The 13,772-nt window shown below is 45.1% G+C and overlaps 4 protein-coding genes across 4 annotated transcripts in view; 3 read left to right on the top strand and 1 right to left on the bottom strand.

Moving 5' to 3' along the window:
- LOC126562982 (charged multivesicular body protein 6) overlaps positions 1-13,772 on the top strand; it is a 250,061-nt gene that overhangs the window by 195,892 nt on the left and 40,397 nt on the right. The window lies entirely within an intron of this gene.
- The window catches only part of LOC126561997 (esterase B1-like), a 474,259-nt gene that overhangs the window by 423,928 nt on the left and 36,559 nt on the right, over positions 1-13,772 (bottom strand). The gene's annotated exons all lie outside the window — the stretch shown is intronic.
- LOC126561411 (uncharacterized) overlaps positions 1-13,772 on the top strand; it is a 197,643-nt gene that overhangs the window by 150,153 nt on the left and 33,718 nt on the right. The gene's annotated exons all lie outside the window — the stretch shown is intronic.
- LOC126563520 (tyrosine-protein kinase transmembrane receptor Ror) lies at positions 1,272-12,752 on the top strand. Its single transcript, XM_050220165.1, has 6 exons — positions 1,272-1,391; positions 8,742-9,977; positions 10,045-10,255; positions 10,337-11,058; positions 11,130-11,455; positions 11,527-12,752. Exons 1-6 carry the CDS (start codon positions 1,288-1,290, stop codon positions 12,750-12,752), a joined length of 3,825 nt encoding a protein of 1,274 aa, XP_050076122.1. The 5' UTR covers positions 1,272-1,287.

Below are 13,772 nucleotides of genomic sequence, written 5' to 3'. Positions count from 1 at the left end.
TGGCTAAACATACATATCCGTCGCAAGGGGGGCAGACAGACTTACAACCACACACACTCACACACACACACACACATACACACACACACACACACACACACACACACACACACACACACACACACACACAGCATAAGCATAGCATAATCGTGCCGCATCCCATTCCCGTCATTAACAGCAGCAGCAACTTCTTTGTTGTGTGTAGGCTGGTGCGTGCGTTTGTGTGTGTACACCTTATGCTGAAGCCTTACAGTTTTTTTTTATTGTATTCGCCCCCTGTTTTCGGTGGCACTGGAAGGTCGGTGGTGGGCGGCAGTCATAAAAATTGGAAAGCAAAGTATAAAAGTCAATTTCTTCCACTTTTGCAGCAAACGCGCTCACACCCCGTTACACGCAATCGCCTAACGGGGAACGGGGATGCCACTGGGTGGCAATAGAAGCACAGCAAAACAGTGCCGCCGGACGCAAAGAAATGAAGTGGTACCACCGTACGGTTTTAATGAAGTGCTATAGCCAAGTATTTATTGCCACCAGTGTGTATAAGCTGCACGCACAGTGAGAGTTAATTTCAATAAAGTTGGGTAAAGCGGCACAAAACTCAAACCGGAAGTGGAATAACAGGCAAGTTCATGATTTTACTACAACGCCATGCTGAGAGGTGTGTAAAGTGTTCGGAAGCAGCATAAAAATAGGAAAACGAAACATCTATCTGTTGCATTGTGGTGGTGCCACGGAGAGCAGAAAGTGAATCATCCTCATACGATTGTGAATATCGAATTTCACCGTGTGTTAGTTTTCCCTCCACCCGACAGTGGAATGGAAAAACGCCATTGAGCCAAAGTGTGAAAAGTGAAAAGTGCTCTCCTTCAACTTCCCCATTAACTCCATCCTGCACCAACCCCCGCCGTGTGTTTTAGGCGCAAAAAAAAAAACCGTTAAAAGCATAAATTCTAATCGACGACCCACAAAACAAAACACCCTGGGTTCAATTTATTCGTGCTGGCCTGCTACGCTCGATTTCGTGCTCAAAAGTTAAAACCATCCACTCAGTGGTGCGTGTGTGTGTTTGTGCGTGTGGAAAATAAATTTCCCCTTCTACAGGCGGGCGCGTGCTCCCCTCGCCTCTCAACGCTCTCAACGAAGAACCACCCCAACCGGGCATTACGGTCCAATTGGAAAACCATATTTCCCAAACACCCCCGGTTTGGGGGGGAGGGCGGTGGAGAAGTGGGAAGAAGAGGAGGAGTGGTCTAGCAGGCAGGTTCGGGCCGTGCCCGTGCCGAAATTATGTTAAAAGTGATTTACATCCTCACGATTGCCGGTTGTTTACATTCGCCAGTGACTTTCGGTCGCGAACAGCAGAACCATTACACCTCGGACACTTCCAATGGGTAAGTAAGCTTTTAGCGGGCACGGGTTTTATGTGTACGGATTTTAAATACCAAATTAAACGACAACCACACACACACGGAGGGGGAAAGCCTTTGCCTTCTCGTCTGCCCAAATTCTAGCCCTCGATTTTACCATTCGCTTTAGGATGTTCGGAAAGGTCAACACGAACACACAGGCGGCTTTGAGCATAAGATTAGTTTAATGGCTTTCAGGCTTTCCTACTTCCGGTGTGGCAAAATTTATATTATTTCCCTCCTTGGTTACGATTATTGCCCGCGCACATCAGTTGACCATCGTTTCCCATCCGGGATTCACATTCAGCCAACGTCTGGTTTCTGGAATCAAGATGGTTCAGCCAACTTCTCACAACCACGGCAAGAAAAACAATCTCGTACAAATGACCGTACTGACCTAAAACTCGTTTCGAGAGTACAGCTTCCACCCGCGCCGAACACGGTGCTCTAACTAACCCAATGACCCCGGGGTTACCGGGAAACCGAACGGCGAAAACTACCTCTTCCTGCTCCAACCACCAAGCACATATCGGAATCGTTCCGGTGACGATTTGTTATGGAATTCCAAATTTGTTGGCCATAATCCAATTCGCTCCACAATTGCGAATGGCGTTCCGAACGAATGTGGGACGGGTATTAAACTTTAACTCCTCGCTCGCTCGTTCACTCGCATCCGAGCGTGTTGCAGGACATCAATGCTGAGCCAGACATTAGGACGCCAAAAATGAGAAGCTTTTTGCTCGTAACCTTAGCTGAACCCTTAGCTGGAGGACGGCAGAAAGGGATCTGCTTCCGCATACACCCAGCGGGGAGACACTTGGGAGATAATTTATGTCAAGCGATTTAATATGCAGATGAGCTGTTGAGGAGTCCTTAAAAATTGGGAAAGCAAAGATTGAAAGAAAAAAAAAAACACGTAACACAATAACGTCCCGCTCCTCGCTTTTCACGTTCGAAATCTAATCCACGCTAGCAAAAGCCTAACCGTGTGGGGAATTGAAAATTAACTTCCCACGAAAACGCTCCTGTGTCCTGTGTTGTTTTTTCCCCTAACCGACTTTCTCCGGTCTTCGGGATGCTGCGTGAAGTTTTTAGGGGTTCCGGGTTGTCTTTTAATAAATGCAAATATTTGTCGCCCCGCAGGGTTTGGGGCGGGGCGTCTCCATCATCATCGTTGGTTACGGTTAAACCCTTTTTCCAACGGTTGACTTCAAATGATGTCGAGCAGATGAGGAACAAAAGTGGCTTTTTTTGTAGTCCTTTTAGTCTGTCTCGCTCCCTTAAGTTCCTCTTTCTTTGTGAAGAGGAGACGACCCGACCAGCGGTTCGATTTTATCCCACATCCCTGGCTGCTGGACACGAACATTAATAATCCTTGTTTATGTTTCGGATGCCGACGCACCATGTTTGTCTCTAGCTATGGTCGGCAGAAGATAGCGGAGACACGTTCTGGGTCGTCCCCATCATCGGCACACACCCACACTCCCTGAAACCGGATATACAAGATTAAGCCATTAGAATAACTAAACAGAGAATGAACCGTTCGGTTGAAACGAGCCAAGGGAAAGCCGAAATCTGTCCAGCTCACACTCGTGTGGGCAGGCACGGACGGAGTGGATGATGTAGGCTGCAGGATGGGAAATGTGAATTTGTATTTATCGTCAAGCTCGTTTAGAGCTTTGCTTCCGGGTGGCGCATACGTTGCGGCAGGGCAAGGATAAATTATTAATACATGCAATCAATAATAACGACATCAAGTCTGATGCCGTTGCTGCTCCTGCTCCTGATGAACGTTATTTGATCGTGTGTCTTGGGGGAAGTTCGTGTTTGTTCGGAACTTATGTTCACATTTTCTTTGATGGTGTGGACACCATTCCGTGTCGATGCTTTCGATGTTCGGCTACCCCATTTAGGGAATAGTTTTGGGCTAACCCTTTTTGGCCATTTTTCGATCATAAAAATCTTGAAGATGATACGTTTCAATATTACTGCAGGGTAGAAAAATTTGTAATCAATTTAAAAAAGGGATAATCTAATCTGTGCCACTGGATTAGCTGGAATAAGTTTTGTTTTGAACAATGAAATTTGGTTGTTAATTTTGTTAAAATATGACGGCATCTGCAATGACTAGAAAGTGCTCTAGAATGTGAAGTTCCATTTGGATCTAACTAAAGCTATGAACGAAAAGGACTATCTCTGTAAAGGCTTTTGGAACGCTTCTTAAGACATAAACGGAGAGTTTTGTAAGAGCAATATCAAATTAGCATTGATTTCATTTTAGTCCAATTACATCTATCCTTCTTTATGACTCCATTTTCGTGGTCGTGCGTAGCATCGGATGTCATGGATCGATTGCTTACACGGCGAGACTAATATTAAATCCAATACAGAGATTTAGAGGATTTGACTATCCGGTTACGAGTATAATAAGTTAACATCAAAGACAAGAACCGTCTTTGAAATCAAGAAATATTAAACCAATACTATTGGAAGTTATAGTGATAAGGAAAAAAAAAGAAAAAAAGATAAGGAAAAAAGAAGTGAAAGATCCTTTTCCACGATTCTTATTTTGTTACAGAGCGGTCGCTGCAATAACTTTACCAGTATTCAAGAGATCCATGGGTTTTTAATATCGTTCGCAGTCGTCATGTCCTCCATCTAGATTATAGACCTACCACGACCACATAAAAGACTTTAAATAAGCACTTAAACAATAAGTTATTAAACAATAATAACTTAAGCAATTGTAAATAAATAAGCACTTAAACTTCCACTTCCACAGCGATCCACTGTCATTTTTAAGAAATGATCGCTAAGAAACTCTCTCCTCTCAGCTTTATTTTCCCCTTGGACGGCTCTGTCCTTGTGCGTAAAAGCTTTGCCAGAGATTTAGGGATGCTCCTTGATAGTATGTTGAGCTTCCAGGGCTAGCTAGAGCTCGAAAATTCAATGTGAAATGTGTCTAAAATTCAACGCTGTTTGTGATTGTTTTGAACCAGTTATCTGGCGTTTTACATTTTAAAATTGTCCTACTCCAGACAATGTAATTGCGAAGATGGCTTGAATAGGACCGTTTATGGCCAGTCGAATTCGAATCAACCCACCGGGGTTTGTATAGAAAAGAAGTCTACTCAATAGTAAACCACTCACACTTAAAGTCAAACATACTTCTGACCATATATCGACAGAATCCATATCGGAGAGGCTTCAGGAGTCCAATGGCAGTAAGGATTTTCTGTTAAATATTGCAAGATTCGTTACCTGAGTGTATCTCAACATCAATTGGCAAAGCTAATTTTTAATCGAATTTGACGATGCCTTAGACGACCTCGCCTATCCTATCGTAGAATTTAAGATCAATATTTAAATAATTTTCCATTTTTTTCCAATAAATTGGAGTAAGTTGATCCTGCAATCCTAATAAAAAATCATCCTGAAACAATTTACGTCAAGTCATAGCCAACACATGATAAATTTAAGCTTGTAATATTTTTTACAGCTCTCTTATCACATGATTTTTTTTTTGCTTGAAAGTGAAGTATCCATCTAAATGCTTTGCGAATTGAATATTTCCCAAAATGTGCCCAAACCACCGAACCGAATTTTCTTCCTCTCGTTTTCGACCGTCGGAAGGCTCATACATTATCTGATGCTTTCCCGTGCGTTAAACCACAGCCAAGATTGTTATGAGTACATAAAACCACCAGAATCACCTACAAAAATAGTCGCTGCTGCTGTGCATCTAAAATAATCACCAGAAATGCCGCAATTCTTACTCTCTCGCTGCTACGCAAGGAACCAAATATGACGACACACGGCCACCACAATCAAACAGCCATCCATCAGTCAATCATTCGCTTTACGACATCGTCCCATAACACCAGTATCTTGGGCCATTTTCTCGCTCCATAACAACACAATTTACTGCTCCAAACTCCCTCCCATCAATCCATCCATTCATCCGTCCAACACCATCCTCCAAAGTGGACATGAATTTGTCATCTTAGTTTTTAATGAGCAACCGGCTGCAGTGGACCACTCCACTCGGCTCAAACCCGACTCCATCTCGACTCCATAGTGAGAAGTAATGTTCTGACCATTTTGCTTTCACGATGCGCTGCTCGAGCGGAAGGCATGACAAAACATTTACGATGCCACTGATCTAGATCCAGTTGCATTTGTTTACACTAGAGCGCATAAGAACCCGCACCACACAGCAAAGCAGACAGCTCCCGGGGAAAGACGAAACGGACACTGGATAATTAATGTGATGAAACCGGCTATCCCCGGGCTCCCGGCCATACGCCAAAGCCAGCACCACCCGGCCCGGATCCCGACGAGCGGCGGCTGTGTTGGTGTGTCAGGCGACACAACTTCTCAATCATTCAGATGCGCTCGCTGTAGAATGGCCGCGCTATGCGGACACTGTGTACGGTGCTCGCTGCCGGTCGTTCCAGTTTCATTTGCCATTCCATTTTACGAACGCCCGGAACGTTCCGTGTGACACTGTTGGTGTTTTGGGGATGTGAATTTACAACCACCGGGGCAAGCTCAATGCTGGGGAGGGAGTTCGAAATGTATTCGCCGCCCTTGCCTGCCAGCAAAGAGATTGATTGTTCTCTAGGAGATTGCCAGTTTTGAACCGGAGAGAGGAGACCACCGATGGCTTCCCTTTGCCCGGAGCTGACTGACATACAATGTGTTCGGACAGGCTTTTAACAGCAAACCAACAGAAAAAAAAATTTTATTCACATCGAATGCATAGAAAGCATTTTCATTACCGTTGCCTAAGGCCTAATGTCCTGGCGGTAGCGTTGAGAGCTTATTGAGCGCACAGGAGGTTCGCCTAGTTCGCGTTTGATTAAATATTTCATCAACTGTTAGCTCATTAAAGGAATTGTGTTAAGTGCTTGGTGTTAAATTAACGATGAACTTTGATATATTATGGAACAACTCATATGTACGATGGGGCATTTCTGTCATTCGATTTTGAATGAAACATTTTGTGACAGGAAGGATAGGCCTATAATTAGGGGAGAAGAATCGGGCTAATGGAGAAGAATTTTACATGTCAACGCATCGACGATCTCTTTAGCAATATTTGACTAATTTGTTGCAACATTTCTCAATCCAATTTGACCATAAAAAATGTTGACTATTGCTTAATACTAGCTATATTTAAGCTTTTGAAGTTACTGTTAAATGCCATATATTTTTCATTTGAAAATACCCCGAACAGCACCTAATGAACCTCTTCCTGATCGTTCCAGTTCGTTGATTATGATATTGATTCCGTATTGTTATGTGATCGGTTCACATTTACAAGAATTTAAAGAGATTACATATCCTTTCTGCACTTGAAGTTAAGAAGACCTCCATAGAGACCATGAAAGACTTTTGATAAAAAAATTTAACTATACTTCTGTGGCATTACAATTTCTACCTTTTTCAACTGAGCTTTTTTGTAACAAAATAGTCATTTGTAAGATCCTCGGAGATCCTGTAAGACCCTGTAAGGTAAAGATTCGATATCCTGCCTTTTTCACTTATTTTGTTCCTTTCGTTTAAATGTACAGGCCCCTGTAATTAAAGTTTGGCATATATCCGCTTAGTTTGCTTATAATATGATTCACTCCTTTATATTAGCACCCCAACATACTATATTGGTAGAGAATTGACAGCAAGATGAACATATACTAAGAAAGAGTATAAAGTATTTGGTTCGTATATACTAAGAAACGAACCAAATACTTTAGGAAATATTGTACTAGTCAATACACTAAAGCATGTACCCAACAAGTATACATTAATCACTGACCGGTGGACCGACTATCTGGGAACAGCGTAATCGCATGAAAAAGCGGCACTTTTTGTTGCTTTTTTAAAATGCATACGTCATTGATGAAATATTGCAGGGTTCGATCCGTATAATGGATCTTTTCGATCGGTCAGTGGAATTTTTTTTTGGAATTTTTGATGATTAGACGATTACAGCGATCTTCTTGCAGGAACTTTGCAACTTTGAGTAATCTTGCTTAGGAGAAATTTGCAACTGTCGACTGTCTTATTTTGCAGTCTGCTGTGGAATTTCTCCCAAGCGTTTGACGCTCCCCATTCACATTTGAACGGGTTTAACGACTAGATCAGTCGAAAAAGTTATTTCCCAAATTTCAAAATTCTGCAGTCGTTTTGCAAATTTCCTATAAATGAATGCAAAATTCAATTATATGATTGGAAAGCTCTACAACTGGATTACATTATTCCACTATCGATTTGAAATATTCCACTAAACAATTGTAGACTTTCATTATTTGAATCGAAATTCTGTATTTGATGTTACAAAGAAAATTTATTTATTTGATAAAATACTCCTTTTTATTTACACTTTACTTATACAACACAAAAATAAGTACATAACAACGGTGAATAAATAACTGAAACAATTCAGTTGCTATATCGAACCCAACTGCACGTGAAAATTCACACCTAAATCCATAAAACTCATTCTCACTTGGACTTCGGGGGTGTTTTAGGTACCAGTACGCTTATGAGTATTACAAAAACTTCATTTAAGTAACTGAAAACACTTTCATCGATTATATGATGCCGCAAAACGGTTCCACAAAAATAAACACGCAATTAAATTCCACTCCGCTTCCTGTAATGCTTGGAAACAAATGGAAAGAACACAGCAAACCCACCACAGTAAAGATTTCTGTTTGCTCACTACTCATTTTATCTATAAAACTTGATGTAAAAGGAAAAAAAAGAAGCGTGTACCCCACACGGATATATGCGTTTGTTTGTCTTTAGAGCATACTTTTCTCTTCCGTCCTGTCCATCCGTCCTGTCGCAAAGATATCAAATGTACGCTAAGTACGCACCGTTTGTTGAACGACTAAATAAAAGCCAGATGGTGTGTGGTGCTCGACTTTTTAATAACCATCCCAGAGTCCAAAAGAACCACCTCCCCCGCCTTCGTACTCAGGGGTTTTGTGTGTGAGCTCTTGGAAAATCGGAAGGACCGCTCACAGTATAAGCTATCGACACAAAAACTCACACACACACAGCGTTTTACACGCCGAGAATGGAAAAGTGATTCACTTAAGATTCACATTTTCTTTCCCAAACCAGGAACCATGTTAGAGGAGCCAAGCGAGCGTGTAAAGTTTCCGACATCTTGCAAAAAAAAAAATAAACGGACTATAATTTTAGCATTCTGTTTGAACGTCTTTAGCCACTTCCTCGTGACTGTTTATTGAGGGAAGGGCGGATGTTGTCTTGAGTTTTCCCTTACTGCCGTTTTTCTAATTGTTTCTCGGTTTACTTTTCCAGGCTGACATTTACGCCGTCCGGCGGTACGGCCGGATACGCACGAACGGCCGGGAACGGTGGAAGCATCGGCGGCAGCTACTCCACAAATGCCAAGTTTAATCGGCGAAAGAAGACGGAAAAGTTGCACCAGGATGGCGGTAGCAACGGTATGCAGTACCGGGACGAGGAGGACACGATCGAACCGGGCGTGTGTCAGGTTTACACGGGTGCCACCTGCGAACACTATCTCCGCAACCAGACCGTCTTCGTGACGCCGGACATCACGATGGACACGCTCGAGGAGCGATTGAAAGCGGCGTACGGTGTGATCCGCGAGTCGAAAGACATGAACGCCAACTGTCGCGTGTATGCACTGCCCAGCCTGTGCTACAGCATTCTTCCCCTCTGCCGGACGCCCGAACTGACCAACCATCAGTACTTTGCGAATCGGGCCGCAGCCGAAGCGGCACGGCGTGCGGCCACCATTGGCCGGGGGAAGTTTAAATCGCACGAGAAGAAAAACAATCGCAAACAGCTGCTGCTGAAAGCGGGCCTCCTATCAACACCCGTACCCGGGCACGAAATCACCATGGGAAATGGTTCGCCATTCAACGGTACTCAAACCACCACCGAACGGTTACGAGTGTACTTTAGCGGCGGTGTCACACCGGACCTTGGAGGACGATTTTTCGATGGCGATATCGTTACCGAGAACTCACTCCCATCGCGCCGCGAGGGCGAATCGCGACGTGGACGACGATCCGCCCAATCGAACGACTATCGGTACGTTCACCCGGGTGAGGAAGTGTCCGTCCTGTCGTACACCTCATCGTCGTCAGGGCCGAAAAAATCGTACCCACCAACACGGAACACCGAAAACCTGCGACGCATCTGCCGCAATGATTGTGAGCTGCTGGAAAACGAACTTTGCCAGAAGGAGTACGCGATTGCGAAACGACATCCTACCATTGGACAGAAGCTGCCGCTCGAGGAGTGCGATGATCTACCGCTGCAGAAGAGTGTCGATGGGACGATCTTGAACGGGATCGGAGGGTTGGGAAGTTCGGGTGATATGGAGTGTATGCGGTTGGGTATCGATTTGGACATCAAGCCGGACGATGATTGCTATTGGGAGAATGGGGCGAGCTATCGGGGGATTATGGATCGTACGAAGTCGTCCAAAATTTGTATGCGCTGGTCAAAGCTGATGCACACGATGTCGGAGTTTCCGCACCTGGCAGGTCACAATTACTGTCGGTATGTTAAAGCAAGAGAAACCTTTTTTGGTTAATATTTTCCTCACTGACTCGGAATTCTTTTGCAGAAATCCACCACATGCTGGTCCTATGGATGCTCCCTGGTGCTACGTGGATATGCAGAAAACCATCGAGTACTGCGACATCCCCAAGTGTTCCGAGCGGATGTGGATGTACATTATTATTGGGTTTGTAGCGGTCATCTCGCCGCTATTCATTGGCATCGGTGTGTTTTGCTGTCGAAAGTATCGCAAGCATGGTGTCTCCAACATCCAAAATGTACGTTCTTTAAAGTTCTCCGCCCCGTGCGCACTCCTTTCGTCCGTAAACTTCCCTCTTTAATTTAATCCCTCTTTCCAGATCAATCTTCCCAACGCGGACAAAAACATCTACGGCAACTCACGGCTCAACTCCCCGATCGAGATGACCTCTCTCATAGCGAACCAATCGTCAACCGGGGCCGCTAGTCGGAACGCCGAAAATGGTGGTATACAGGGCCTGACGACCGGGCAGCCCGGTAACGGTGGCAATCCTGGCCAGTCGTCACAGTCGCGTAACAACGGCATCTCGCGCGTTCCCCAGTACACGCTGCAGGACGTGCGGTTCGTCGAGGAGCTGGGCGAGGGCGCGTTCGGCAAGGTGTACAAGGGTGAACTGACGCAGAAAAATGGCGAGCGAATCTTCGTCGCAGTGAAAGCACTGAAGGAGAATGCGAGCGCGAAAACGCAAGCCGACTTTAAGCGCGAGATCGAGTTGATATCCGACCTGAAGCACGACAACATCGTCTGCATCTTGGGTGTGGTGCTGAAGGAGGAACCGCTCTGCATGCTGTTCGAGTATATGGCACAGGGTGATTTGCACGAGTTTTTGATTGCCAATTCTCCGAACGAGGGTAAATCGTTGAGCCAGCTGCAGTTTTTGCTGATTGCACAGCAGATTTGCGACGGTATGGAGTATCTGGCGAGCCATCATTATGTGCATCGCGATTTGGCTGCAAGGAACTGTCTGGTGGGGGATAGTTTGACGGTAAAAATTTCTGACTTTGGACTGTCGCGGGATATCTACAGCTCTGATTACTATCGGTGAGTGTTTCAAAGAGCCACGCTGGTCAAGGAATTGCTGATGATTCTATTGTCTCTCTTATTATTTGCAGTGTTCAATCAAAATCTCTCCTTCCTGTTCGCTGGATGCCTTCGGAGTCTATTCTGTATGGTAAATTCACGACCGAGAGTGATGTATGGTCTTTCGGTGTGGTATTGTGGGAAATCTACAGCTACGGTTTGCAACCATACTATGGATACAGTAACCAAGAAGTTATCAACATGGTTCGCGCTAGACAACTGTTACCATGTCCAGAATCCTGCCCTAGCGCAGTGTACTCGCTGATGGTAGAATGTTGGCACGAACAAGCTGTACGTCGACCAACGTTCCCGGAGATTGGCCATCGCTTAAAGATCTGGTATCAGGCACAGAAGAGAAGTAAGTTTTAGGCGACATTCCAAATAAATGTCACTCCCTGTAACATTAATTTCGCCTTGTCTTTGCTCCAGCTGAACAAAACGAACAAGGAGGTTTCAATCGCAAGGGCTCAATGCTAAGCGTCAACACGAATCGAATGTCCTCGCAGGGTAATCTAAATATTGCCACGCCGTCGTCCTCATCCAGCCATCACTCACTAAGCCGCAACGGAGAGGGACGATCAGATCAGCAGCTTCAGCAACAGCAACAACCGCTTCTTTCTCAACCACAACAGCGCAAACATCATCACCATTCGTTGGAGCGTGAGAAAATCCTACGGACGAATCAATTACAGCATCAGCAGCAGCAACAACAGCAGCAGCAGTTGCAACAATCATCACAAGTTGGGCCACCACATTCAGCTACCGCTCGGCCACACCATCAGCACCATCAGCATCACCATTCACTAGACCGAAGCAACAACGGCAATGGTCGGATGGATGAATCCGCCAGTTCGGCTGGTGATCAGTTCGAGACGCAGAGTAACCGTAGCTTCTATCATAATGCAAGCGCCAGTCGAAGTAACAAAAGCATCCATTCGATGCAGGAACCAGCGCAACATCACGGCAACCATCATGCCCATGCCCATCAGCACCATTCCCACGGTCAGCAACAGCAACCGATGGGTGGACAGCATCCGCAAGGATACAAAAATTTTAGCTTGCCACGGAAAAGTATCGACAGTGGGCACGAGTACGGGTTGGACGGATCCGGTGGAGAGTTCGCCGGTATGGGTATAAACAGTCCCGGGTATCCTGCAGGTGCCGCCGGTCGGGTAGAAATAAAAGCACGCCCTCCAAAGGATCCACATCGGCACCACCATCACCATCATCATCACGGTTCGGGGCGTAACAGTCGGAACCGTATCGATGCGGTCGCCGGAGTCGGAAGCTCCATATCGTCGCTGCCCGGAAGCAGTGATCTAGCGTCCGAGCTTGATCGTCAAGCACAGCACATACCAAAGAATAGTACACAGTCGCTCGTTACCGGAAATCAACCGATAATACTACAACCCACCACTCCAGGAATGCCACCGATTGGACGGAAACCAAGCCATAGTGGTAGTATCCTCAGTGTGGCTAGCAGTACGAGTGAACAGTGTGGGACAGGGGGAGGAGGAGGCATCACTTCCTTTCAGCCCGGTTTCAGTTCACCCTCGCCTACCGTACAGTCCGTTGGGAATGGTGTTGCCGGTGGTGGTGACCCAATAATGCTGCCACAGAACGCACTAATGCAATCGTCCTACCACGAAGGATAAGACGTACCAGTTTTTTATTTTTTTTAATTTTTTGACCGTTTTAACAACCAGTAGTATATAGCTAAGAATACAAAACAGTCCCGCGATGAGTGTTCATTTCGAGATTCGAGAAGCCTCATTCTTAGGATACAGGACAACAGTGATGAAGCGATCGAGCGAGAGAGACCGGTTTCATTTCCATTCATCACACAAACAAGTAAAACCAGCTCAAAACAGCATCCACCCTCAGGATGATGTGCCATGATGTTGCGATCTCAAATATTGGACTGCTAGGTACATAGGAATTAGCGTTAGGATCACACCGTCTACCTTTATTCCATTTAATGTTCGGGGTTTTTCTCTTTGTGTTATTTGTCCCCAAGCGATCACACTCTCCTGCTCGCTATCCATCAAATCTCTATCCCGTTCAATAGACACTAGAAGTGTGTAGCTATTGCTACCGATATGACGCAGACTTTAATGTTTCCCCATTTTCTAGAACTGAACATAGATAAATTAATTCACCGTACTAGAGTACCAGGGCGGCAAGGGTGGTGATGCGATAGCGGCGCCGGTCTTCATACGGCTGAACCGAGGTTCAAATCTCATCCGGACCGTACCCTCGTAGTTAAGGACTGACTATCCAACTGCGTGGTTATCAGCAGGTCTAGTAAGCAACTCGATGACCGGCATGACCTGGAAAGTCATTAAGCCAAGAAGAAGAAGAAAAACTAGGCTACCAAATAGTACTTGTCTCACTCCAAATATATGTAGAACAGTTGGAGACACAGATAAAAGGTCTTAGATGAACCCAAAATATGCCACTCTTCTTGTACTGTATTATCTCTTATTTCGGCCTGAACTGATAGACTCGTCTTATGTTTTTAGTCTCGCAGCAACAACAAATGGAACCTACCGTCTACTGTCCGTGTTCTCATTCCAAGTGCAAATGCTCTGCCACTAGAGCAACACTGGAAAGAATTTTTAAACTAACGTACGTTAAACCGTAACGTGCTTGAATTTATGCATTTTAATTGCTGT

Source organism: Anopheles maculipalpis, chromosome 3RL (assembly GCF_943734695.1).
Source record: "Anopheles maculipalpis chromosome 3RL, idAnoMacuDA_375_x, whole genome shotgun sequence".
In the NCBI taxonomy this organism is placed as follows: domain Eukaryota; kingdom Metazoa; phylum Arthropoda; class Insecta; order Diptera; family Culicidae; genus Anopheles; species Anopheles maculipalpis.
The sequence above is the reverse complement of the archived record's forward strand: the minus strand, read 5'-3'. Positions and strand labels throughout refer to the sequence as shown.